Here is a 26,003-nt window from a genome sequence, read left to right on the forward strand (position 1 = left end):
CTCTAGTCACCTTTCCAGCCAAGTAAAATCCTGAAAACTGCAAAGTATTCCAGTTACATGTATTATTTGTGTGTGTGTGTGTGAATGAGACCACTACTACCAGGTAAAGGTACCTTAGGAAAGAAAGCCTCATGAAAGGTCACTTTAAAGGGGAAAGACTCTTCACATACAGGCATTTAGCAGATTGGTGCTGAGGGTTCCCTTGGGAAGTAGAATGGTAAAGTAGCAATGGGATGCATCTTGAGCTTAGAGAATTAGGTACCAAAGGCTGATGTCTCCAGAAGTGAACTATTTCATTGTCCGGAGAGAAGGTATTTTCCAGATAAAGGTATTTTCCAGATAAAGGTATTAAGGCTGCCCAAGAATTTTGAACAAGAAAATACTTCTTCTTGACCTCTCTGTCATATAGGTTTTCTGAACAAAAAGATACTAAGTGGCAGAAATACCCTGAAATTTAGACTAACTGAAGCACCGGATGACTTCTCTGTTAAGCATCTCAAGCACTGTTAAAGATACTGTGTTGTAATGCAAAACAGACATTTGACTAGAAGTCATGGCAGTCTCCAGTTTTAGCCTCAGCTGTTCTTGTTCAGATCATTCCATTCTGTGTTTATTTAGTTTATTTATTTATATATTTAATCCCTCTTATAAAATAAGAGAGTTTAAAATGAGTATTACATTATGGTCTCTTTCAGACTTTAAGATTCAAAAGCAGAATGACGTTCACTTAAGTTTTAACTTGTTTTGTGGGGATACTGGCAAACATTCTGTCACTTAGTGGTCACACTGCAGGTTTTGCAGCTAGGGAATCAAGGAAATCAGCTGTCCCACAGAGCAGCTACTCTTAAGGATGCTCAATTTTGGGAACTATGGTTTTATTCCAGGGGCCAGATATCAGCAGTTGCAGCAGAGGAGAGAAGGACAAGTGCTCGCTGCTTAGAGATGGACTGGGTGGCTACCTGGTTGCCCTGGCTGTCAATTAAGAGGAATCTTACCTCTCAGGATGTCTCTGGAGACATCCATGGGTGCCTAACTACCAACAAGTTGCCAGCTTCCCCAGGTAAGCCAACTTCCCCAGGTAAACTAAACCTGAAAGTGGTCAGATTAGGAGAATGACTGCTAGAATACTCAAGTGAGGAAAGAAAAGTGATCCAGTGAGGTACTGATGATGGATATACCTAACCCAAGGTCTCGGGACACTCCACAGAATCCAACTGTTAAAAAGCATAAGATAAAGTATAGTGAATCAGAATCAGAGGGAAGCCTGGCCTTCAGATTCTAGGGGAAGGCTTCTGTTCCCCCAAGTTAGGGTAGAACCCATGAGCTGAAGCCTGTGAAACCAGAAGACAAGAAAAGTATTTTAGCAGCCAGTAGTCTCTGTAGGGAAGAATATAGAACCTGTGTCAATGGGGCCAACCTGTCTTGGATTTCAGACACTCTTAAGATTTTGTACTCCAGGAACTTTAGATAAAAGATTAATCTGAACAGGAATGGGTAAACTCTCCTGGCAAAGAATGAGAGTGAGTCCCAATTTGAAATGGGCAGAAATGTGGAGTGTATGCATTTCTAGATAATGAGCACGAGCAAATGGTCTCCTCAAGTAGGGTGGATTTTGCCCAAAAATGCTATTATTATTTGTTATATTATTTTTGAACATGAAAAATGAACTTAGGGTCAGCTATTTAGAATTTGGGAATGCACTCTATGGGCCGATTTTCTAGAAAAGAGAAAACTGATTATGATGATATGCCATTTTGGGACAAGTTTGCTGATAATCTTAAAGGTCCACAGAAACCTGCTCATGTTATTTATGAAAGACCCAGTAATTCTGCATTGAGAATGCAACTTAAGACAGGAAGACTGTTGGCTGTCATTTATCAAAGAAGGTTTGTATGTTGCTTTAAAAACTTAGAATGCGGTGGTTGTAGGTTACTTTCCCTAATTGGTTTTCGGGAAAGTCTATCAGTGCATTCCCTCAGACATTCAGGTTTCCATTTTTGAGACTCCTATTGTTCTCTGGTTTTAGAGGAAAATCTGCCAAGCTCCAGAAAGTAGTCCTAAATAGCATAGATAAGATATAAGATTCAGCTTCCTTTCCCAAAGAGAAAAACAGCAGTGCTTATTATGCCTGCATTTTCCTTTACCTCTCACTTGGAATATATCCTTCGAGTGACTGGTGAAGAGATGGGGGAAACAGCCATCCCAGCCGACTCAGACATCTTGAGGGGAAAAGGAAACTGAAGGGTTCCAGAATGTGTGGTACTTGATAAAGCAGAAGGCTGAGTTCTTGCCCCATAAACATTTAACAGACTGAAAAACTAGGGATGGACACAAACTTTACAAACTCTATGATCTGCGGTAGGGTGAATAGTTGCCAAGTCCACCATTTAGCCTCCATTTTGGAGATCTGATATATTAGAAGAGGAGAAGAAACAGGTAGGTTTACATGACATTTGAATTGGTATATAGACCATAAATTAAAGATATAAAGCTGGGATAAATGAAGATAAGAGTACATTTTAAAAATCAGAATACATTAAAATTTTTATTAATATATTAGTGTCATTAAAATTGGGAGTGCAAGGATTATACATTCAGAAAATATAAAATGTACAAGAATTTCTCATATTTGTACCTAAGAGAGTGACTGAGAATAAAATAAAAGTGAGTTTTGTGAAATCACGGACTCTCAAAATCATGTCAAGTGGAATGGTCTCACTTGAATGATTTGTCAACAAGTGCCATCAGAGGTCAGTGAAAAATTTCTCACAATGGATGGAAATTTAAGCATTACACAAGCACAGAGTTTCTTCTCACTTCAAATACGAAAACAGTATGTATACAGAAATTTACTTATCTTGACAAATAAGCTCTGATATAAGTAAGCTCTCATCTTCCCTAAAAGAGTAATGCCTTATGCTCTAATTCAATTCCACATAAGACTAGCTGAAAAATAAATCTGATGTCATCTTTTCTTGATGCCACCCAAAGTCTGATCACTTGAATATTAACTCAAACTCTGCAATCTTAAAAGTAGCACTAACATATCAGCTTAAATGCCCAGAACAGGAATGGGTTATTCTTTTTAACTAGTATAACCTTCCTTAGCTTTGCCTGGTGAGCTCATCTTCCAGTTCAACATTTTAAAAACCTTTACAGAACTTGAACTCTTCAAAGGGTGGGGGAGAGTTCCCTCAAAGGAAAATCGAGTTGTTTACCAAAGGGAAGAATAAAAGAGGCAGGTATTTGTCTCATTAATCTAGGCTTCTCCACTGTAACCTAGCATTGTATGTGGCACATGAAAATTCCTCAGTAAGTGCTAAATGAGAGAATTAAATCAGATGGCTCTGGAGTGATGACCCTTTCTGTGTCTTCAAACTTGTCACTTTTCTTTGGTTCCCACTTATGTTTGACAAATAGGCATGTTTCTTTTTAAACAGTTATCTACCTTTTTTTCCAAGAGAGGAATTCTCCCATTCAACCTAGTATCTCAATATAACTGGATAACCTCATCCCACTCAGAAATAGGCCAGATTCCATTGGGTTGCACATTGGGAGGAGAGCGCTTCCAGTCCCATGTCTTTACAGGAATTTTCCAGGTCTTACCATAGTTGGCTTCAATGTATTCGAGAGTTTCACAGGGCACATGAACCTTCATGTCTACAAACTCAGTCCAGCAAAGTGTAAACTTGGGAAACAGGTATCTGCAGCAAAACAGAGGGATTAGGCTTCAACAGTGGAAGGTCTGGTTAAGGAATCCAGCTGCTAGTGCATTATTGGCTGAAGGACAGTGCTCTCCCATAAAACAGCTTTGGAAATAGGGTGGATATTTAATTGTTTTTGACTATCCAGAACCCCTTTCCTCTTCTAATGTTAACAGTGCCCCAGTTTTCCTTCCCTGTTGCAAGTCTATAAGATTGACGAGAGGCTGACCCGATCCCTAAGCTCCAGAGATGGGTAAAAAAGACCCAGGCCAGTAACTTAGTGATTGAGGCAGCAGCCTTGGGCTTTCTGTTGGAACTATCAGGGAAAGAAGTGTCAAAACAAAAAGTTGTCAAAAGATAGATGAAAATGATCATTTTCTTTTCTTTCACAATCTGGATCTCCCAAGAATACAGAGTAAGCAGCACTCCAAGTTGTATTTCCAGGCTTTTCCTTTGGTTCCATAGCTTACGTGATCCTACCCGTGGTTTCTGCGCCTTTCATCTCAAATGCTAAAGAACATCTTTAAACCAGCCCAAGAAATACGAGTTATAATGATTTTAACTATATCTATTGTAGAACTAAGTCAATTAGTAGGTAAGTTTCAGAAATTAAACCAGGCTGGGCATGGTGGCTCCCAGCTCTTTGGGAGGCTGCGGCGGGTAGATCCCTTGAGGCCAGAAGTTTGAGACCAGCCCACCCAACATGATGAAACCCCATCTCTTCTAAAAATAAAAAGAAATTAGCCAGGTGTGGTGGTGTACTCCTGTCATCTCAGCTACTCAGGAGGCTGAGGCAGGAGAATCACTTGAACCCCGGAGGTGGAGGTTGCAATGAGCTGTGATCACACCACTGCACCCCAGCTTGGGTGACACAGTGAGATCCTGTCTCAAAAAAAATACGAAACAAACAGAAATTAAACCAAAACATGTTTCTTAAAGGTACTTTGGATCAAGTAAAGTAAATTTTATATACTATAAAAGAAAGCTAAAACTAGCATGTCTGTTTAAGTTTACATTATAGCTCTACTGTATATTCTGCATTTTTTTTCTGAGAAATGTTTCAACGTGGGAAGAACTCTCAGTAATGAGGTTTGAAGGGGCAATGGCAGAGAGTATAGGAATTTAAAATATCAGAGGATTAAAGAAAGAACAGGGAAAAGCCAGGTTTTAAAATGTAATCATATTGTGGAAATGGGATCTAACTGGGATGTTCTCCAAGAAAAGGTCAGTTCTCATACATTCTTCTGCCTTTGAATATTGTGTTTTACCACCAAATGAACATAAAGCCATACATAAAAAGGAGAGGCTGAACAAATTCTAAAGAAAGCAACAACTCTCTTCTACTCAAACCCAGTTAATGGACAATCCCAGCTGGCTACTGTGAAAAGGCAGTCACAGAAAATCTCATAGCTGAGAAATAAGATACAGCTTAGCCCCACCATCTGCTGGTCCCAATTTTACTTTGCACACTCATGTTCATGGAATTGCTTATTTTGTCATCACACATAACGATCCATCACCAGCCTCCACCCTCTCTAATCAGATGCTGGTTAGCAGAATGTCCACCTGTCCTATCCTATCAAGTTGACACACTGAAGTTGAATTGAGGCAGAAATCATGGTCTATCCTGTAACACAGGCCAGGAAACTTCTCTAAGAATTATCCTCTGTGGTCTCATCTGCTGAAAGAGGGAAAAATAATAATAGATACAGGATAGACGGGGTGAAAGAGAATACTACAAATTTTACAAAAGCAATGTTTTGAACAATGAAGGATTTATGAGCAAAACCAAAACATTTTAAATATATAAACAATGTGAAAATAATTCAAAGTCAATTTAACTCAAATGTTGATTTTTGTACTCAAACAGAAACCTCTCTAAACCCTTTATGGTTTTCTTTTCCCCAATTATTTTCCAATCCATTCAGCAAAAAGAAAATCCCAGCTTCCTAGGAGAAAATGAAAAATAAACGAACAATAAAATGTAAAAACTAATTATAAAATAGCATTGTGGAGAGGAAGTGAAGGGGAGTGAATGACACAGAACAGCACATGCCATGTACCCTGTCCAGGCAACCAGTAAATAATGACTAAGACTAAAATACACCATGGGTCTGCAATGTTATCTTGACTTTTTAAGCTAAGGTTAAGTTCAGCTGAGCAGTTTGTACTTTAAAGCCCTGGGATTGGATCCAACATGTGAACAGGTTTAAATTCAGACTAAGGCAACTCTAAATCAGACTACAAGTTTAAGAGATCTTATTACCACAAAAAAATCCTGCCATCCATTTTCTGTTTCATATCACTTTCACTTTATATTATCTTTACATAAAACAGTAAATAGTTGGAATAGACCATTTTTTTCCCTCACAGATATCCTTAAAATCTATAAAACTACTTGGTGGTAGTTGGATAATTTCATCAGTTTACATACAATCATTTTAAGTACAATTTACGAACATAATTGCTAAATGAAAAGGAGGTTATTCCACCATCCCAGAATAATAATGTTTTATTATTACGAGGTTCAGAGAGACAGACAACATCAACTATAACTGAACCTGACTTTTTTAAACTTAAGTTTTACATTAACTCCTGAGTTGGAGCAGTAGAGCCATTTCTTGACAAGAATTTCCTGCAAAACATAAATGGTTTATTCTACCAATTTTTTCCTCTTCTTTTAACTTTTAATTTGTTCTTCTCATGTTATTCCAGTGCCTACCCCTCTAACATATTGTTTAATGGAAGCAGGGCTAGCATACATTCCTAACTTTTTTCTGATTTTAACGGAAAGGCTTCTAAAGTTTTATCATTAAACATGATTGCTCACTCTAGGTTTTTTTTATATTCTCTTTATTAGGTTAAATAAATTTCAGATTTATTTTTTATTTTTTATTTTTTTTGAGACAGGGTCTCACTTTGTTGTCAGACTGGAGTGCACGCTGGAGTACAGTGGTGCGACCTCAGCTCACTGCAACCTCCATCTCCCAGTCTCCTGCCTCAGCCTCCAGAGTAGCTGGGATTACAGGCGCACATTACCACATCTGGCTAGTTTTTCTATTTTTAGTAGAGACACGGTATCACCATGTTGGCCAGGGTGGTCTTGACCTCCTGATCTCAAGTGAACCACCCACTTCTGCCTCCCTAAATGTTGAGATTACAGATGTGAGCCACCGTGCCCAACCCAGATTCCTTTTAATCCACATTTGCTGAGAGGTCTCTCTCCTTTTGGCTAATTATAAAATTTATCAAAAAATTTTAATGTCATCTATTAAAACAATCATAGTGTTTTTGTTCCTTTAATCTTTTAATCCTTTAATATAGAACCCCTTTAATAATTATATTAGTGTAATACAGAGAATTATACTAATATGTACCCACTACAAAATTCTATTCATTTAGTATTTTTTCACTGTATTCACTGAGACAGTAATTGCCCTTACAGTTTTTTTTTTGGTATTGTCCATGTCCACTTTTCCTATCACTCTCATAAAATAGTTACTTAGTTTTATCTTTTTCTATTGCCTGAAATAAGTTGTACAATATAGGATAATCTGTTCTGTGAAGGCACAATAAAACTTTGCAGTAAACTTTCTAGGTTTTAGTACTCTCTGGTAGGGAAAAGAAAGAGAAAGGAGGATTTCTGATTACTAATTTAATTTCTTGAAGGAATATAGGTTATCTAGATCTTTTTGAGTTGATTTTTCTAGAAAATCATTTTCACATTATCATTTTCACATTTTAATTATCACATTTATTGACCTAGTTATCCACATTTTTTTCAAGAGTCAGTGTAACACAGTTGAGTATAAACTAAAGCCAGCCATCCCAGATTTTTATTTTTTCTTAATCAGTCTTGCTATTTTACTAGTCTTTAAATTAATTTTTTTAAAGCCAGAATTTGGATTTGTTGGTCTTTGATAATGTTTATTTTCCACTTCATTAACTTCTTTTCTTGGCTTCCTTCCTTCACCTTCCTTGACTCTGTTCTTTTATTTCAGCTGAATGCTTGTTTTTAAATCTACTTTTTCATACTTAATGTTTTTAAGGCTATATACTTATTTCTAGCCCAAAACTACAGCCTATAATGTTTTGTTTTTTATATTTAAGACAGCGTTTCCCTCTGTTGCCCAGGCTGGAGTGCAATGGTACCATCTCAGCTCACTGCAACTACTGCCTCCTGGGCTCAAGCAATTCTCATGCCTCAGCCTCCTAAGTAGCTAGGATTATAAGCATGTGCCACCATGCCCAGTTAATGTTTGCATGTTTAGTAGAGACAGGGTTTTGCAATGTTAGCTAGGCTGGTCTCGAACTCCTGGCCTTGTGATTAGCCCACCTCGGCCTCCCAAAGTGCTGGGAGTACAGGGTGTGAGCCACAGTGCCCGGCTCCAGCCTATAATTTTTAACATGTAGTACATTCATCATCTTTAAGTCTTAAATATGCTATAATTTCTATTATGACTTCCTTTTTAATTCATGAGTTATTAAGGAGGATATTTTTAAGTTTTCACTCATTTTAAAGATGTCTTAATTGCCAATTTCTAATTTAATTCCATTGTGGTCATAAATGCTATCTACTGAAATAACCATGTAGTTTTTTTCTCCTTTAATCTATTAATATGGAGAATTATACACACACAAGAAAATTTTTATTAAGGCTTTGAAACTTCTTAAAATTGCCTTCATTATATAGTATATGATCAACTTTTGTAAATGTTCTGTTTATAGCTGATAAGAAAATATATTCACCATTTATTGGGTAAAGACTTTCTATGTATAAAGTCAAATAGATCAAGCCTGTTAATTTTGTTCAAATCTTCAATATTTTTACTAATTTCTTCTTTTTTAAACAAGCAGTTTTATTTTGAGATAGGGTTTGCTCTGTTGCCCAGGCTAAAGTGCAGTGTCCAATCACAGTTCATTATAACTTCCAGCTCCTAGGCTCAAGTGAACCTCCCACTTCTGCATCCTGAGTAGCTGGGACTACAGGTACATGCCACAATGTCCAGCTAATTTTTAAAAAATGTTTTCTATAGACATGAGGTCTCACTATGTCGCCCAGGCTGGTCTCAAACTTCTGGCTTCAAGTGACCCTCCCGCCTCAGCTTCCCAAAGTGCTAGTATGACAGGCATGAGCCACTGTGCCTGGTTTTCAGCAATTAAAAAATAAAAGCATATAAGAATCTCCCACCACAATTGTGGACATGTTAAATATTCATTAAAATTTCATCAGTTTTTGATTTATATTTTTAACCACATTGTTAGTCATGTAAGCTCATGAATATCATTTATTCTTGGTAGACTGTTTCTTTGAGAGATTCTGTAATGAGCCTTCTAATCCTTGAATTTTTCCCCTCTAAAATTCTCTTCTGTCTGATACTAATACTATAATGCCAGTTTTCTTTGGTTAATTTATATTGGGGTACAGCTTTTCATCTCTATAATTTTCAACATTTCTATGTGATTTTGCTTGGGATATGCCTCTTGCAAGCATTATACACCTAAATTTTGCTTCCTCATTTGATAATCTTTGTCTTTTTATAGGTTAGTTTAATTCATTTATGTATTTTTTATATTTATTGTGATAAACTGTATGTTGAACTTATTTTGAACTCTAGAGTCAGCCTGCCTGGGCTCAAGTCCTGGCTTCACCAATTATTAGTTGTATGACCTCATCTATCTTTTTTGAGCCTTAATTTCAACATTTATAAAATGAGGATCATAATAGTACCTACACCTCAGAGAGACGTTAGTACAGAATGAATAAATAAATGTAAAGTGCTCAGAACAGTGTTTAAGACACAGTAGGTACTATTAACAGTGTTGACTATTGTCAACATAGTACGATTATTTTCAAGTTTTCGATTTACCATTCTTTTTCTTTGACCCTCTCCTCCACATCTGAAACTTTCACTTGGATTGATAAAGGTTTATATATTCCCCTTCATTCTGTTTGGAAGTTTTAGATAATATTGCCATCCTAGTTACTGTTTATTTTAAAACATATTACTTCACTATAACATTCTCTATTAAAAAGTAAATTTATGCAGAATCTTTGCCCTCTTTCTAAACATGAAACTTAGTATACTTTACTCCTTGAACACTGATATAACACCTTTTCCTCAACTTAGAGTTTTTTGACCTTTCTCTTTTTCTAATTTCTAATTTTTGTAGGTACATAGTAAGTGTATATATTTACAGAATATATGAGATGTTTTGATACAGGCATGCAATACATAATAATCACATCATGGAGAATGGGGCAGCCATCCTCTCAAGCATTTATGCTTTGTGTTACAATCAATTATACTCTTTTAGTTATGTAAAAATGTATAATTAAGTTATAACTATAGTCACCCTTGTGTGCTATCAAATAGCCTTATTTGTTCTTTATAACTATTTTTTTTTGCATGCATTAACCATCCCAACCTTTCCCCCATGCCCCTTCTCAGCCTCTGATAACCATCCTTCTACTCTCTTTTTTTTTTTTTTTTAAGAGTCTCACTCTGCTGTTCAGGCTGGCATGCAGTGGTGTGATCTTGGCTCACTGCAACCTCTGCCTCCTGGGTTCAAGTGATTCTCATGCCTCAGCCTCCCAAGTAGCTGGGATTACAGGCATGTGCCACCATGCCTGGCTAATTTTTGTACTTTTAGTAGAAACGGGGTTTCACAATGTTGGCCAGGCTGGTCTTCAATTCCTGGCCTCAAGTGATCTGCCCACCTCAGCCTTCCAAAGTGCTGGGATTACAGGTATGGGCCACTGCACCCAGCCTCATCCTTCTACTCTCTATATCCCTGAGTTCAATTGCTTTTAGATCCCACATATAAGTGAGAATATGTGATGTTTGTCTTTTTGTGCCTGGCTTCCTTTCTCATTTTAATACATTAGTTGCCTTTTTTTTTTTTTATAAGCAATGGTTAACAAATTTACTGACCTTTTAATTCATTTTTCTGTTCACCATCATTTCATATATATCATGTCTTCTTTCTGGGTTCTTTCACATGTCTCTAAGTTAAACTTTTAGTCTTTCTATATATGTAAATGTTTTACTTTGATGTCATTCTTGAATGTTAGTTTTAACTGTACATAACATTCTAAGGTGACAAATATTTCTCCTCAGCTTTTGCGAGATGTTACTACATTATCTCTGACTGCTATTGTTGCTAAGGTATACTTGCTACTCCTTTGTGAGCAACCCATTTTCTCTGGTATCTTATAACATTTTTGGTTTTGATATTGGTTTCCTTAAGTAGTATCTTAGATTTATTATTTATCTTGCTTGTCTGTCTTTAATTTGTAAATTGTCTTGAAATATTGCTTTTCATCATTTACTCTATTTTCTTTTAGCTCAGCTCTATCTTTTAGATACATTCATCAGTGTTTTGTGTTTGGAGTGAAATGTGGCAAAGTGAAAAACGACTGTGTCACATTAATTATAAGTCATCATCACCAACATTGCCCTTAAATAGTCATCTAAGAATTAGACTTAACTCTTGAAAACCAAGGTTACAGTGTGCTGCCTAGTATTTTCTTTAACCACCTCTTTTACTACACCTTGCACAATCCCACCATAGATGATAGAAGCAAAAGGAGTGAGAGAGGAATTGCTAACATACTTTTCAGAGCCTACACTGGGTTACAGTCTCTCTGAGATCTTTATTAATCTGATTCTCCACCCCCATCCTAAACTTTTAACATATTATATATGGGGGGTGAGGAATATATATGTTTTATAAAGTAAAATTCTACCTCTTACACTTCATGTTCCTACTGACTTCAACAGTACATGAGTGATTCCATTTATCCTACTATTAACTTTACTATGCAATCCCCATAAGACCACTGCCCCAGTGACAAAACTAGTACATACCTGTACCATAGGAAAAACGAGAAAAAATTTATTCTATCAAGGATAAGGAGTAGACAAATTAAACCCTGTAAGGACCAATATAATTTAATACCTGAATGCATATACATAATGACTACATTAAGAACTATCAATTTAAAACAAGTACAAAAGTTTTCCTCAATGCCAGAGGACAAAGCCGTGGGACATAACTACATAACTTCCAAAAACTCTATAGCTCTAGATAACTGCATAACTTCCAAAAACTAGATCTACAGCTCTTCAACAACCAGTTAGATTCCAGATGTGCTTGCATTCCTTCAGACAGTTTTTACAGGATTTCTCCTTGCATATAATAGATAATTTTTAAAAGAATTAAAATTATAATTTTAATTTTCATACTCAATACAAAAGGCTTTTAAACTATCATCAGATTACTCAATTTGCTTAATCATATGTGTCAGGTCTTAACCTTTTAAGGTAACTTCTTTTGAGGTATAACTTAAATGCATCCATTTTAAGGGATGAGTTCTGACAAATGTATATACCTGTGTAACCACCACAATAATCAAGATATAGAACATTTCTACCAACCCCTGTCTGAAGTTCCCTGTGCTCCTTGGCATTCAAGCAATCAACCCACCCTGGCCCTAGGAAACCACTAATCTTATTACACTATTGAATGGTTTTTCCTGTGCAATTTCAAATAAAAGCAAATACATAGTATATACTCATCCTATCTGACTTCTTTCACTTAGCATAATGTTTTAGAAATTCATCCACGTTATTGCATTTATCAGTAGTTCATTGTTATTCATTGCTCAGTAGTAGTCCATTGTTTGAATTTATCATAACTATATAACTAGTCACCAGAAGATGGGCATTTGGGTTGCTTCCATTTCTTGCTGGTATGAGTAAGACTACTATAAACATTTGTGTACAAGTCTTTACTGAAAATATGTTTTTATTTATCTTAGAATACCATCTTATAGAATTATGTTCAAACAACAAAATATACGGCAGGTGTTTTTTGTTTTTTATTGTACTTTAGGTTCTAGTGTACATGTGCAGATCATGCAGGATTGTTGCATAGGTACACACATGGCAGTGTGGTTTGCTGCTTCCATCCCCCTGTCACCTACATCTGGCATTTCTCCCCATGTTATCCCTCCCCAACATCCCCACCCACCCCTGCTGTCCCTCCCTTGGCTCCCCCCAACAGACCCCTGTGTGTGATGCTCCCCTCCCTGTGTCCATGTGTTCTCACTGTTGAACACCTGCCTATGAGTGAGAACATGCGGTGTTTGATTTTCTGTTCTTGTGTTAGTTTGCTGAGAATGATGGTTTCCAGATTCATCCATGTCCCTACAAAGGACATGAACTCATCATTTTTTATGGCTGCATAGTATTCCATTGTGTATATATGCCACATTTTCCTTGACTAGTCTATCGTCGATGGGCATTTGGGTTGGTTCCAGGTCTTTGCTATTGTAAACAGTGCCACTATGAACATATGTGTGCATGTGTCTTTATAAGAGAATGATTTATAATCCTTTGGGTATATACCTGGTAATGGGATTGCTGGGTCGAATGGAATTTCTATTTCTAGGTCCTTAAGGAAGTGCCACACTGTCTTCCACAATGGTTGATCTACTTTATACTCCCTCCAACAGTGTAAAAGCGTTCCTATTTCTCCACATCCTCTCCAGCATCTGTTGTCTCCAGATTTTTTAATGATCGCCATTATAACTGGCGTGAGGTGGCAGTCTTAAAAAAAAATAATTTACTTCACATAAATGAAATATTTGCTGTTTATTCACCTGGAGGTAATCTTCTCTTAAAGAAATAAACAAAGCTTGCTATATAAATAACTGCCATGTCTACATATTGTATAAGTATACAATTACCATATAACATGCATAACTGCAAAACTTCCAAAAGTAGTTCTTTCAAAGTTCTTCTCTCAATTTCTCAATTTTGCACCTGCTACTTACTAGAGGTTTGGCGGTATAATTAAGGAGACCTAAGATATAATCTTTATGTTGTAAAATATAAAGGCATAAACGGAGCAGAAAATATGAGATCATTTTTAGAAAAGTCAACGTTTTAAATACACTCATTTAAAAAAATTATTCAAATTTGCCTTTAGCTTCACAGCTGTAAGTACTAAAAAGACAAATGCATTTCTTGCAGTTATAACTATACGAGCACACTATCAATCTGTGAAGCCGAGAGAGATGATCAGTAAGGATTCAACAATTACCTTTAATCTTTTAACTTCTTGTGAAGCAGAATGATTGAAAACTACTAGGCTAACTTAATTATAGCTTTAATTCTTCAAAGGCATTAGGTTGGATAAAGGCATCAACCTAGTGTCACCCTATCATCTTAACAAAACAGTGTAGACTACACTTAAGAGGATCTGACTTAGTTTCATATAGGACTCAGGTCTCACTTAGTCTCAGGCCAAACACATAACACGTACCAGGCCTGATTTTGCCTATCACGTAGAAAGGACAGACAAATCAGCAAAAGTACTCCAAAAAAGTAGGAGAGAGGTAAAGAAAAAGAAAATCTGTAGTAATGCAGAGGAAGAGAAGATTATTTCCAGATAGAGGTACCAAGAAGCTAGTACAAAGAGACAGGAACTCAAGGCCCTTGAATGAGCAGAACTGGGACATGCGATGATGTACGATAATCCAGCATTACCAGTGACAAGCTTAAAATCTTGGACTAAAATCAAATTTCAAAAGGTAGTGTGTCTAAACGCAATGTGGTAACCTAGATTAGATCTCAGAACAGAAAAAGTACTTTAGTAGAAAACTAGTGAATCCAAATAAAGTATAGAGCCTAAACTTGATCTTTACTTCATATTACATACAGAACAATAAAGTTTTTAGAAGGTAGTATAGGAGGAGTAGCTTCATTACCCTGAGATAGGGAAAGAAATAAACTGAACTACATTAAAATTAATAACTTTTTATTGACCAAAAATCACTATTAAGAGAGTAAAGAAGGACTGGGCAGGGTGGCTCATCCCTGTAATCCAAGCACTTCAGGAGGCTGAGGCAGGCAGATCACTTGAGGTCAGGAGTTCAAGACCAGCCTGGGCAAAATGGTGAAACCCCTTCTCTACTAAAAATACAAAAATAGCTGGGTGTAATGGAGTGTGCCTGCAGGAGACTGAGGCATGAGAACTGCTTGAACTTGGGAGGTGGAGGTTGCAGTGAGCCGAGATCGTACCACTGCACTCCAAAACAAACAAACAAAAAGAGTAAAGAAGAAAGGCACAGATTGGGAGATGATATTTTCAAGTAAGAAAAAGACAGACAACTCAAATTAAAAACAAAACTGACAAGACACTCAGCAGATAACTCACAAAAGAGGATATCCAAATTGTCAACAAACATGAACTTGCTTTCATTGAGTCAAGGAAATGGAAATCTAAACTACAATTTGGTAACACTACGCACCTACCAAAATGGTTAAAAATTGAGAAGTATGACAATGCCAAGTGTTAATAAGAATGTGGGGCAACGGAAAGTTCTATAACTTATTGGAACATAACTTGGAATAACAAACTTTGGAAAACTATTTGTAAATAATACACCAAAATTGAACATATGAATACCCTATGACCAAGCAATCTCACACTTTATGTATAAACCCAATAGAAGAACATTGCTGTGGTTTGAATGTTTACATCTCCTCAAAATTCACATGCTGAAATCCTAATCTCCAAGGTGACAGTGTAAGAGGTAAGACCTTTGGGAGGTGATTAGGTCATAAGGGTGGAATGCTTTTGAATGGAATCTTTATAAAAGAGGCCCAAAGGAATTTGCCTGCTCCTTCCACCATGTGAGGAGAGGTCAGCGGTCTGCAACCACTAGGAGGGCCTTCACCAGAAGCGGATCATGCTGGTACCTTTATCTTGGACTTCCCATCATCCAGAACCCTGAGAAATAAATTTCTGTTGTTTATGAGCACCCAGCTTATGGTATTTTGTTATAGCAGTCTGAGCAAACTAAGATAAACATGTATCAGGGCACTGAAAGACATGCACAGAAATGTTCACTACAGCATCATCTATAATAGCCCCAAATTGAAAACAACCCAAATTTCCAACTAATATTTGGGTTAGTGGACTTAATAAATATTTGTGACATATTCATACAATTAACTACTACACAGCAAAGAAAATGACTGAATAGCTACAACACGCAGAAATATAAATGGTTCTCACAAATACAGTGTTGAATGAAAGGAAACCAGCAATATATCATCCAGTTTATATAAAATTAAAAAAACAACAGGTAAAACTAAACTGTAATATCAGAAGTTAGCATAGCTGTTACCTTGTGGGAAACAGGAGCTGTGAGCATGAGGGAAAATGATGTGGGTTTCTGGGGTGCTGACAAGTACCTATTTTTTTTTTAACTGGGGTGTTGGTTACATTATTTGCTCATTCAATAATTCTTGGAGTTATACATTTGCTTTGTGTACTTTTCTGTATGTATGATACACTTCAATTAAAAATTTAACATAATAATCCACTATTTCCTAATTTTTCTCTAGCTCTTAAGATTATACAGTTATATGTTATTTTGGACACTTAGTTTTCTTGGACTCCCCTTGTTCATAACCAGGCATGGTGCTAAGTCCTTTTAACACTTCTTTGAGTCACCTCCTGTTTAGTATAGGTCCTCAACCACCTGAGTCTTGCTCACTATACCAGCTTTCCATGCCTACACACACTAGCAAGAACAATATTCCTCAATAGGACTCATGTCTTACTACATTCTCTACTAAAGCCTTATGAGAGACATTCTTTATTACATCCAATCAAAAACCCCACCAAACAAGACCTTCTGCCAATTAACCAGTTTACCAACATTACCCAATATCATCTCTACATGACCATAAGTCTCCTTTCCTAGAGGCAACCAAATCTAATTTAATAGCAATTCCCCCTTCAACAACAGTCATTCAAATTGTGCTGGCTCAACCCTCACTTTCAGAGAAAACTTCTGTAGAATCAGTACTCTTTACACATTTTATTCCTATAAACTGTATCTCTCTGCAGTTATATGTAATACAAGTTTATATTCATCTTTGTAACATTTGGTAGGCTTTAATCCATTACTATGTGATTTTTTTTCTAATTGTTACCTAGCAATGAATCTTCCTAATCAGATTTCTATGCTCTGCCTGCCTAATTTAGAATTAACAAACAGTTGAAACTGGACCCCTACCTGTCACCTTACAATAAAATTAACTCCAGATGGATTAAAGATTTAAACATAAAACCTAACACCATAAAAACACTAGAAGAAAATGTAGGCAAAACCATCCAGGACATAGGCATAGGCAAGGACTTCATGACTACACCAAAAGCAATGGCAATAAAAGCCAAGATAGACAAATGGGATCTAATTAAAATTCAGAGCTTCTGTACAGCAAAAGAAACCATTAGAGCGAACTAGCAACCAATAGAATGGGAAAAAATTTTTGCAATCTACCCATCTGACAAAGGGCTAATATCCAGAATCTACAAAGTACTAAAACAGATATACAAGAAAAAAACAAATAACCCCATTCAAAAGTGGGCAAAGGATATGAACAGACACCTACAAAAGAAGACATATATGAGGCCAACAAACATATGAAAAAATGCTCATCATGACTGGTCATTAGAGAAATGCAAATCAAAACCACACTGAGATACCACCTCACACCAGTTAGAATGGCGATCATTAAAAACTCTGGAGACAACAGATGCTGGAGAGGATGTGGAGAAATAGGAACACTTTTACACAGTTGATGGGAGTGTAAATTAGTTCAACCATTGTGGAAGACAATGTGGCGATTTCTCAAGGATCTAGAAATAGAAATTCCATTTGACCCAGCAATCCCATTACTGGGTATATACCCAAAGAACTATAATCGTTCTACTATAAAGACACATGCACATGTATGTTCGTTGCAGTCCTGTGTACAATAGCAAAGACCTGGAACCAACCCAAATGCCCATCAATGATAGACTGGACAAAGAAAATGTGGCACATATACACCATGGAATACTACACAGCCATAAAAAACAATGAGTTAATGTCCTTTGTAGGGACTTGGATGAATCTGGAAACCATCATTCTAAGCAAACTGGCACAAGAACAGAAAGCCAAACACTGCATGTTTTCACTCATAGGTGGGTGTTGAACAATGAGAACACATGGACTCAGGGAGAGGAGCATCATACACTGGGGGCAGTTGCGGGGGTAGGGGAGAGACAGCAGAGGGGTGGGGAGGGATAACATGGGGAGAAATGCCAGATATAATATGTACCTAAAGTAAAATTAAAAAATAAAAAAATAAAAAGTAAAAAAAAAGAATTAACAAACAGCTGTGAATCTATTATGTGCCAAGCACTGAATCAGGTAACTACAAATTATTTAATCGAAGCATTATATCCTGTGAAGTACACAGTGTTATTCCCATTTTACAGAGGAGAAATCTGAAGCTCGGTAGGTTATATGACACAAAAAAACAGAACTCAGATTTGAATCCAAGTCTTCTAATTCCTGGGCTTACTCACCTAAAATCACACGTGTATAAAGCTTCGATATAAAAGTCTCTACATAATAAGTGTCTAGCAAACACCTATAACAAGACATTCAAAATGCACTGTAATATTTTAAAGCTGGATTTTGAAAGGGAGACTGGGGATGGCAGGGAGGTGGTTAGATGTGTATTAAAAGCCAGTTGATGTTTGGAATAGTTAACAGAAAAGTAATACTTTCTTTCTCTTTTCTTCTTTTTTTTGGTTTTGCTCTGTCACCTAGGCTGGAGTGCAGTGGTGCAAATGCGGCTCACTGCAGCCGAGATCTCCTGGGCTCAGGTGATCCTCCCATCTCAGCCTCCCATGTAGTTGGGACCACAGGCATGTGCACCACGCCTGGGTAATTTTCTAAAAAAAATTATATAAAGCCAGGATCTCATTTTTTGCCTAGGCTGGTCTCGAACTCCTGGGTTCAAGCAGTTCTCTCACCTTGGCCTCCCAAAGTGCTGGGATTAAAGGCATGACCCACTGCTCCTGGCCAGAAAGGTAGTAATTGATGGTAACTTGATATTAATGATTGGCCTGGTTTTATGATAGAAGATACCTTGGAATAACGAAAAGAAAGTGAAAAAAAATGTTAATCAAAGAAACTATCAGGGGAGTCATGAATGACTGAATACAATGCAAAATTCAGTATGATTTAGCAAACTAAGCACACCCATTTATGTTGGTGACTGTATACAAATTTGTATAACTTTTTAGGAATGCAATCTGGCAATACGTATCAAAACTCTTTAAAAGGCTTATACCGTTTGACTTACTAATTCTACCTTTGGGTATCTATTAAAGAAAACAACCCCTAATAAAGTTTTTACTTTAGGAATACAGATGCCCACAGAATTTTTTAAATTAAAAAATAGAAATAAACTAATTATAAAAATAGTTAAATAAACCTATTTTTAGGCCTTTTTCCACATTTCTCCTAAGTCTACCTAACAAATTACTTTTAAGCCACACTTCTTTGCCATTGTTTCTAGATATGGCTGATTTGGTACCTAACTACAGATTATACATATTTGATTACAGTACTGCTATCAGAGTACTTTAACATGTTTCACGGTCTAGATCATGAGATCCTTAAGAGCAGAAACTAAGTTACAGTCACATCAGTATCCTTAGCACACAGCAGTTAGTAAATACATTTTACAGAAATGAATGATAAATGACATAAAATCCACACTTGGATAAGATTGTAGTCCACAGAGGATGAATCCGAATTTTCTGAAGATCTATCCAATAAGCAGAAACTGTAACTATCAGAAGGTACAGGGAACCCACTACTAGCCCAAGGAGTAGATTTCCTATTAGAGGATACAGCAATAGCTGTATTACCCTGATAATGTTTTCATGGAGGGGTTATTAACAACATGGTAGAGATCATGATGACACTAACATAGTATACTGGTAAGAACATGGGCTCTGAAGTGATATAGACCTGGGTCTGACTCAGGTTTGCCTTAATTTGTTTGTCCATAAAATACAGGTGATCGTGATAAAATCTCTTTTATAAACTTATTGTGAGGATTAAATAAGATAACACATATAAAAGCTTGGGATGGTGCCTGGCTTATAGTAAGTATTCAATAAAGTTAACTATTATTATTACCTTTCAAGCTTCTGGCCTCTACCCTTACAAGGTGATTCAAAATGGGAGGGAAAGAAACAAACCAAATAAATCTAGACAGCATCTTTAGGAAGTGTGAAGTTGAGGAATAAAAACTTCACATTCTATAGGCAGAGTTGTTATATTAGCCACTTTTATTACTGGCAGATTTGGATGCTGGAGAAAAACATAATAAAGAATCCAGTCAACATTTTTAAATGGAATTTGGAATTCAGGTAAAAGAAGGGTATCCTAGAAAGAAGCGAAAGACTGAGAAATAAAGATGGAATGATATAGCATGAGACGGGGGAAGAAAATGCCTGCCTAGAAAATTACTAATCCAATTTACCACTGTGCTGAAGGTACCATACCTTATGCCAATGCAGCATGGTAATAATAATAACAGTTAAGTTATAATAATACAGTACTGCCAGTAGCTACTACTTACACAATACTTATAATGTGCCAGGTACTGTTCCAAATGCATTATACGTACTAATTCACTTAACTTGAGGGTCAAACAGGTCTAGCATTAAATCTTGGTCTTGCCATCAACCAAAAGCCTTGAGTAAAGTAAGTTACTTCACACTGAGCTTTCATTTCCTAATGTCTAACTGGAGGTGAGAATACCAAACCCACAGGGATAGTATGAAGATTAACCAGATTATATATATGAACTACCTCTCATAGTGGCTAATAGCTAGCAGATATCCTGGTGGTTATATCTTTATTATTACTGTTAATATGTTATTAAATCTTAGGACCAAAGAGATCATTCGGTAGGCCTGCAGAGTAGTTTATAAAGAAAATCTTTTTTCTTCCTTGTTGAGTTCCTTATCTTTTTAAAAATCGTAAGCATGCTGTACTGTTAAGCTTTTCTCAGAACGAACTCTATATAAAATAAGAAATAGATTATTAGAAAGATAAAAAGACCTTTAGGGAAGGGGAGATGATACATTACACTGACTAGTTTCAATAGTAATCCTAACGTGCTCCCAACTATATTTGGTGTCTGGTAGATTTAGTTACTGATTACAACTAACTGATTAGTTACTGATTAGTGGCAAACATTAAGCAGGTTTACCTCTCTTTATAGAGAGTGCACATTTAAAAAATAAACCCATATTATCAAACCATGTTGTTGAGAATATAAATTGGGGAAATCTCTTTGGAGGGCAATTTGGCGATATCTATCAAAACTGAAATATGCTTATATTCCCTTTAACCCCAAAATTTGAGTCTAATACTTTATCCTAGAGTTTTTCACACATGTGCATAAAGACATGTGGCCAGAGATATAGTCATTGCAGAACTGAGGGTCACAGTAAACTACTGGAAACAGCTTAAATATTCATCAATGGGGAATTGGTTGAATAAATTATGGTATTGCCATACAATGAAACAAAGTGCGGCTATTTCTATATATACTCATTTGGAACATTTTCCAAGATATGTAGATATGTGAGGAAAAGAACATACAGTGTGTAATATACTATTATACTATTTGTGTAAAGGGGGAGAGATGAATGTAAATACTATATGTATACAAGCATACGTCTGTCTCTGAAAGGATACATAAGAAATGAGTAATCATGGTTGTTTCTGGAAAGGACACCTAGAAACAGGAAAACAAGGGGCAGAGGATGGAGAAAGGTTTTTTCACACATGTCCTTTATATTCTTTGAATTGTTTAACTATGTAATATATAATCTATTCAAAAATTAAAAATCCATTAAAAAGACCCTTCAGCTAGCTTAAACATTTTGTTTTTCTTCATCCACAAGGAATAGTAACATTAAAAATACTACATTTTCTTAAGTAAATAGTGCTGCAAAGAATAAAAATGGCATATGGCTGGGGGAATCTTCCAAAGAAACTACTCTACTCAGCCATCTCCTGTTCTTTTCTCTGCCTTTTAAGGTCACAGTAACATGATAGAAAATCTGGGACTCACACCATCTGTCCAGACAGTTCTATCACTGCTCATTTCTCTTGTTAAATAATCAGAATACTTCACACTTCCCAAACACTGCTACTATAAAGAGCTGTTAAGGCAGAATGAAAGAAGCTTTTTCTATCCAGATATGTAGTAGCTGGAAATGAACAGTTCTTTTGAGATTTGCAGGTTTCGGATCATGTCAGTGAGAGAAAAAATTCAAGCCTTAGAAAGAAATTTAAGAATAACAGGATTCTAATACTTGGCTCTAAAAATTATCTTTCTTAGAAAAAAGGTAACACTTTCATAGAAGTTCTCTAAGAATAGATGCAACAGTTTAATACTGAGATAACTATACAGGTCTCTAATCTATAAATTTCTCATGAGACTAAGAAGAGAAATAGTTTTCTTTACTACTACTACTACTAGTACTATTACAGTAGTAGTAGTAATAGCAGCTAATAATTACTTAGCACCCAGGACATCCTGACACTACTCAAAGCTCTTTTTGTGTATTAATTTTTAATCCTTAAAACCATTCTATGTGGCAATTTTTAGTATAACTGCCATTTTACAGCTGAGTAAACTTAAGCAGAGAGGTTAAATAACTTGCTCAAGGTAACACAGCTGGTAAAATAAAGAGCTGGTATTCAACAGCAAGCACACTGGCTTCAGAATATCTACCTCTGAAGGTTGTTGTGAGGATTAGATGGGTTAATATATGTAAAATGTTCAGAATATGTAAAATGACACACAGTAGTATTACTCAATGTAATAGATAAAGTGATTACTGTTCAAAAAGGCTGAAGGCCACAAATTAGGATGGAGCTAAGGTTTCCCAGGTCAGCCTGACTCAAAACCCAAGCTCTTGAGGTTCCCATTCTCTCTCTCAGAACTGAGAATAGACCAGCTGCATCATCAGCTTGAACTGACAAACCCAGAGACAATTCCTCCTCACAAACTGTCCTTATAGATATTCTCACTTCACAGGCATAAACAGACTCTATGGATAAGCTAAGAAAGTGTTAGCTAATAATGGAGTCTTGAAAGCGGCCTTTGGTTTTCTTTTCATTTTCAGTTACTTCTTTATTTCTACCTCCTGAAATTATTTCTGCAGTGCCTTTATAAGTACTTATTTGATTCATACTTGAATTTTTTTCCTGTTTTGGCCTGAGTGCCTCCATTCCACATGTGGTCAGCTTCTTCATAGAAGAAAAAAATGTCAAGTTTTACATCATCCTTTCCCTGGAAGGATAGTTCCAAGCTGTCTTCTACCTATGGGAAAGATGACAACCTTCACACACTGAAACAAAGGAAATACATTTTTAAAAACATTTTTTTTAAATAAAGAAACAGATTCTTATGTTTTACATACACAGAGTATTCATTCTAAGATGTACTTTTTTTCAAGTTAAAGCACCTCTGAAATTGGGATGCATCAGTAACATATCATTTAATTTCTTAACTGCATCTAAAATAATGTTGTTTCTTACAATTGATGATAACTCAGAGTAAATGACTTATGGTAATTATCACTGCAGAAAAAAAAAGAAACATCCTATTCCAGAGCAACTTTCCGACTAAACAAGGAAAAGAACCAAAGAAATATTATTTCCTTTAATAACCAAATAAAACTATCAGGAAACAAGTCTCTCATAACAATCAATAAATAAGTACTTAAGTAAAGAGGTATTCCTCATAGCCACATAAATAGTTTAGATCATTATATTACACACATGGAAAAAAGAAAAAATAAAAGTTAAGGTAAAAAAAATTAAGAATTCTGAGAACATTTCCCTAAAGAAAACTTATCATACAAATAATTACATTCCTTTTGGACTTGGTACATCTGTCTGCCACAGCACTAATCACAGAATAATTATTTATGCAGTCTTTCCCCCTCCCAATTAGACAGTGAGCTTCTCAAGGGTAAGAACTATCATTTATTCATCTTTGTACCACAGGTGGAAAAGACAGTGACAGACTTATAATGAATGTTTGCTAAATAACTAGAGCTCTATTACTTGACTTTGACCTCAGTAAAATATTTTATTTATATTTTTTAGTAAAATAGAATAATTATTTATGATGGAAGAAATAATTTTCTGGTGACTAAACATATTTTTACTTGCTTACTGTAGGATAACACCTTTCTGGGAAGAAGCAAATTAAGAACAAAATGATTGCAAGAGATCATGGGCTTAGGGCATAGGAATCAAACTGTCTAGAGGAAGATTTCATTTAGACTACAATGACTTATCCCTGGTTGACCTCTGAGCAAACTACTATAACCTAGGACATGTAAGATAAACAAGAAATTGAAGTACTTATTTGAAATGATTCAAATAATTTCTATCCCTTAGCAATCAATGGAATATTTTATGTTGATAATGACATTGTAAAATTAAACAACTCATGAGAAACAATGTAACTTCAGGTAGGGTGGGTGGGATTCTTACTTATTATATTAATTGTATATCATATATATTTATTTTACATTACATTGTTGCCTAATATAATAGCTATAAATTCACCTATAAGAGTTCAAGATCCTTCTTTTCTCATCATTATTAGTTGGTGCAAAAGTAATGGCAAAAACCGCAATTACTTTTGCACTAACCCAATAAAAAGCCAGATTTTCTTGCTTTTCCCTAGATAGTGCAGAAATTACAAGTGGTAATAGGCTTCTGCTGAACTCATCCTAGTCAGTACTGAGTGATAAAATTATGTATGCAGCATTCTTCACCATATCTGAGTTGTTTAATTTAAGCTTTACAATTGAGATATGTTACTTATGAAATGAAGCCGCCTTTTATTACTGACCTTCCCAAATTTGTGTTTGAGTGGAAGTCCAGCATCCTGAAATGCTAAAATAATATCAGATTTGTAATCTTGTATAAAAATTCCTAGGTCGACATCTTTGCTATAAGGAATAATGTTGCATTGTCGATACCATCCTAAAAAGAAGATTAAATTTTTTTAACAAAATTTAGGTTTGGAAAAAAATAGTTATTATAACAAATGATATTTGTAACAATCATTTTTTTTTCTTTTTTTAAAGAGACAGAGTCTCACTATATTGCCCAGGCTGGACGCAAACTCCTGGCTCAAGTGATCCTCCTGCCTTGGCCTCTCAAGTGGCTGGAAGTACAAAATGGATTTTATTTCATAGGATTAGACTTAAGGTGCTTTACCAAAATTATTTTTAAAAATTAAATCTCAAACTAAATGACTTTGTTGGAGTAGACACCTGAACCTTCTATCTATGTATCCGTTTTCACTGTCTGAGCACTCTCAGCTTTCTCAAAAACTTTCATGATATATTTTAGTTTCTGAATAAACCATTAGCTTTAATAATAAGTTGCAGATGAGAATGTTTAATCATTAATCTCTAGTGATAGAGGGGGCTGTTAAGATATGCAAAAAATATTTTTGCATATCTTTTGCTTAACCAATATATTTTTCTTGAGCAATCATTTGTAGAACCTAACAGCTCTCAACAGTGACTACCTAATGAGTCATATGAAACAGAAAAGCAGTAACAGCTTCAATTTTCAACACACTGCCAAATAATAATTTCTAAGTGTCTACCATGTATGTGCTCTCAGTCAGTTGCTATAGCATTGTTTTAAAGAAATAAAACATATACCTTAATATTATTAAGGACTCCTGGGTCTCCCCTATGATCTTCCTAATCATTCCATTTCAATTATTTCAAAAGTAAATACATGACTACGATTATCCTTATAGACATTGTTATTGGTTAATATTGTTTGGAATTCTAAAATAATTCTATTAAATAATTATAAACCATTAAAAATAGGTTTCTTAAATATCATCTAATACAACTCCCTTATAAATTAAGTGAAAAAAACCATGGGACTAAAAACTCAAACCACGTCAAATGACTAAGAAGTGCCTTTGATGATACACATTATAAAACAATCTTGTTTCTAAGAAATTAAACCTTAAAGCAAATATCACATGATGTGAGAGATGTACTTTTTTTTTTTTTTTTTTTTTTGGCTTATTCTAGTAGTAAGCTCCTTGGCAGGAAGAACAGTGTAAATTTTCAACAAAGGCTAATAGATAGGATAAGCATATATCCCAGTTTATGCCTGAACATAATTATTAATGGTGCTTCCTGTCACTCTTAAGTCTCTTGAAGTGAACAATAAATTAGATGGCAACCCTATTAAGGCAGGAGTTGAATTAACTTTTGTACAAATATGGTTATAATAAAGAAAAAGCAAATACAGCTATAATTAACTATCATGATAATCAAAAGATAACAAAT

The 26,003-nt window shown here is 35.6% G+C and overlaps 1 protein-coding gene across 14 annotated transcripts in view; it reads right to left on the reverse strand.

Annotated features, from left to right (window-relative positions):
- Window positions 1-26,003, reverse strand: part of FKTN (fukutin) — a 204,427-nt gene that overhangs the window by 136,233 nt on the left and 42,191 nt on the right. For 13 of the 14 annotated variants that reach the window (XM_012439089.2, XM_012439090.2, XM_012439088.2 and 10 more), the window contains 3 exons: window positions 24,530-24,663; window positions 22,854-22,981; window positions 3,607-3,704 (listed from right to left, as the gene is read on the reverse strand). In XM_012439089.2, the coding sequence (XP_012294512.2) occupies window positions 3,607-3,704; window positions 22,854-22,981; window positions 24,530-24,663 (360 nt within the window). The remainder of the gene's footprint in view (window positions 1-3,606; window positions 3,705-22,853; window positions 22,982-24,529; window positions 24,664-26,003) is intronic. The other variant, XM_064379311.1, reaches the window with a different exon arrangement.

This window comes from Aotus nancymaae, unplaced genomic scaffold, assembly GCF_030222135.1.
Source record: "Aotus nancymaae isolate 86718 unplaced genomic scaffold, 86718_ANA_hifiasm-v0.15.2.pri h1tg000003l, whole genome shotgun sequence".
Lineage (NCBI taxonomy): Eukaryota > Metazoa > Chordata > Mammalia > Primates > Aotidae > Aotus > Aotus nancymaae.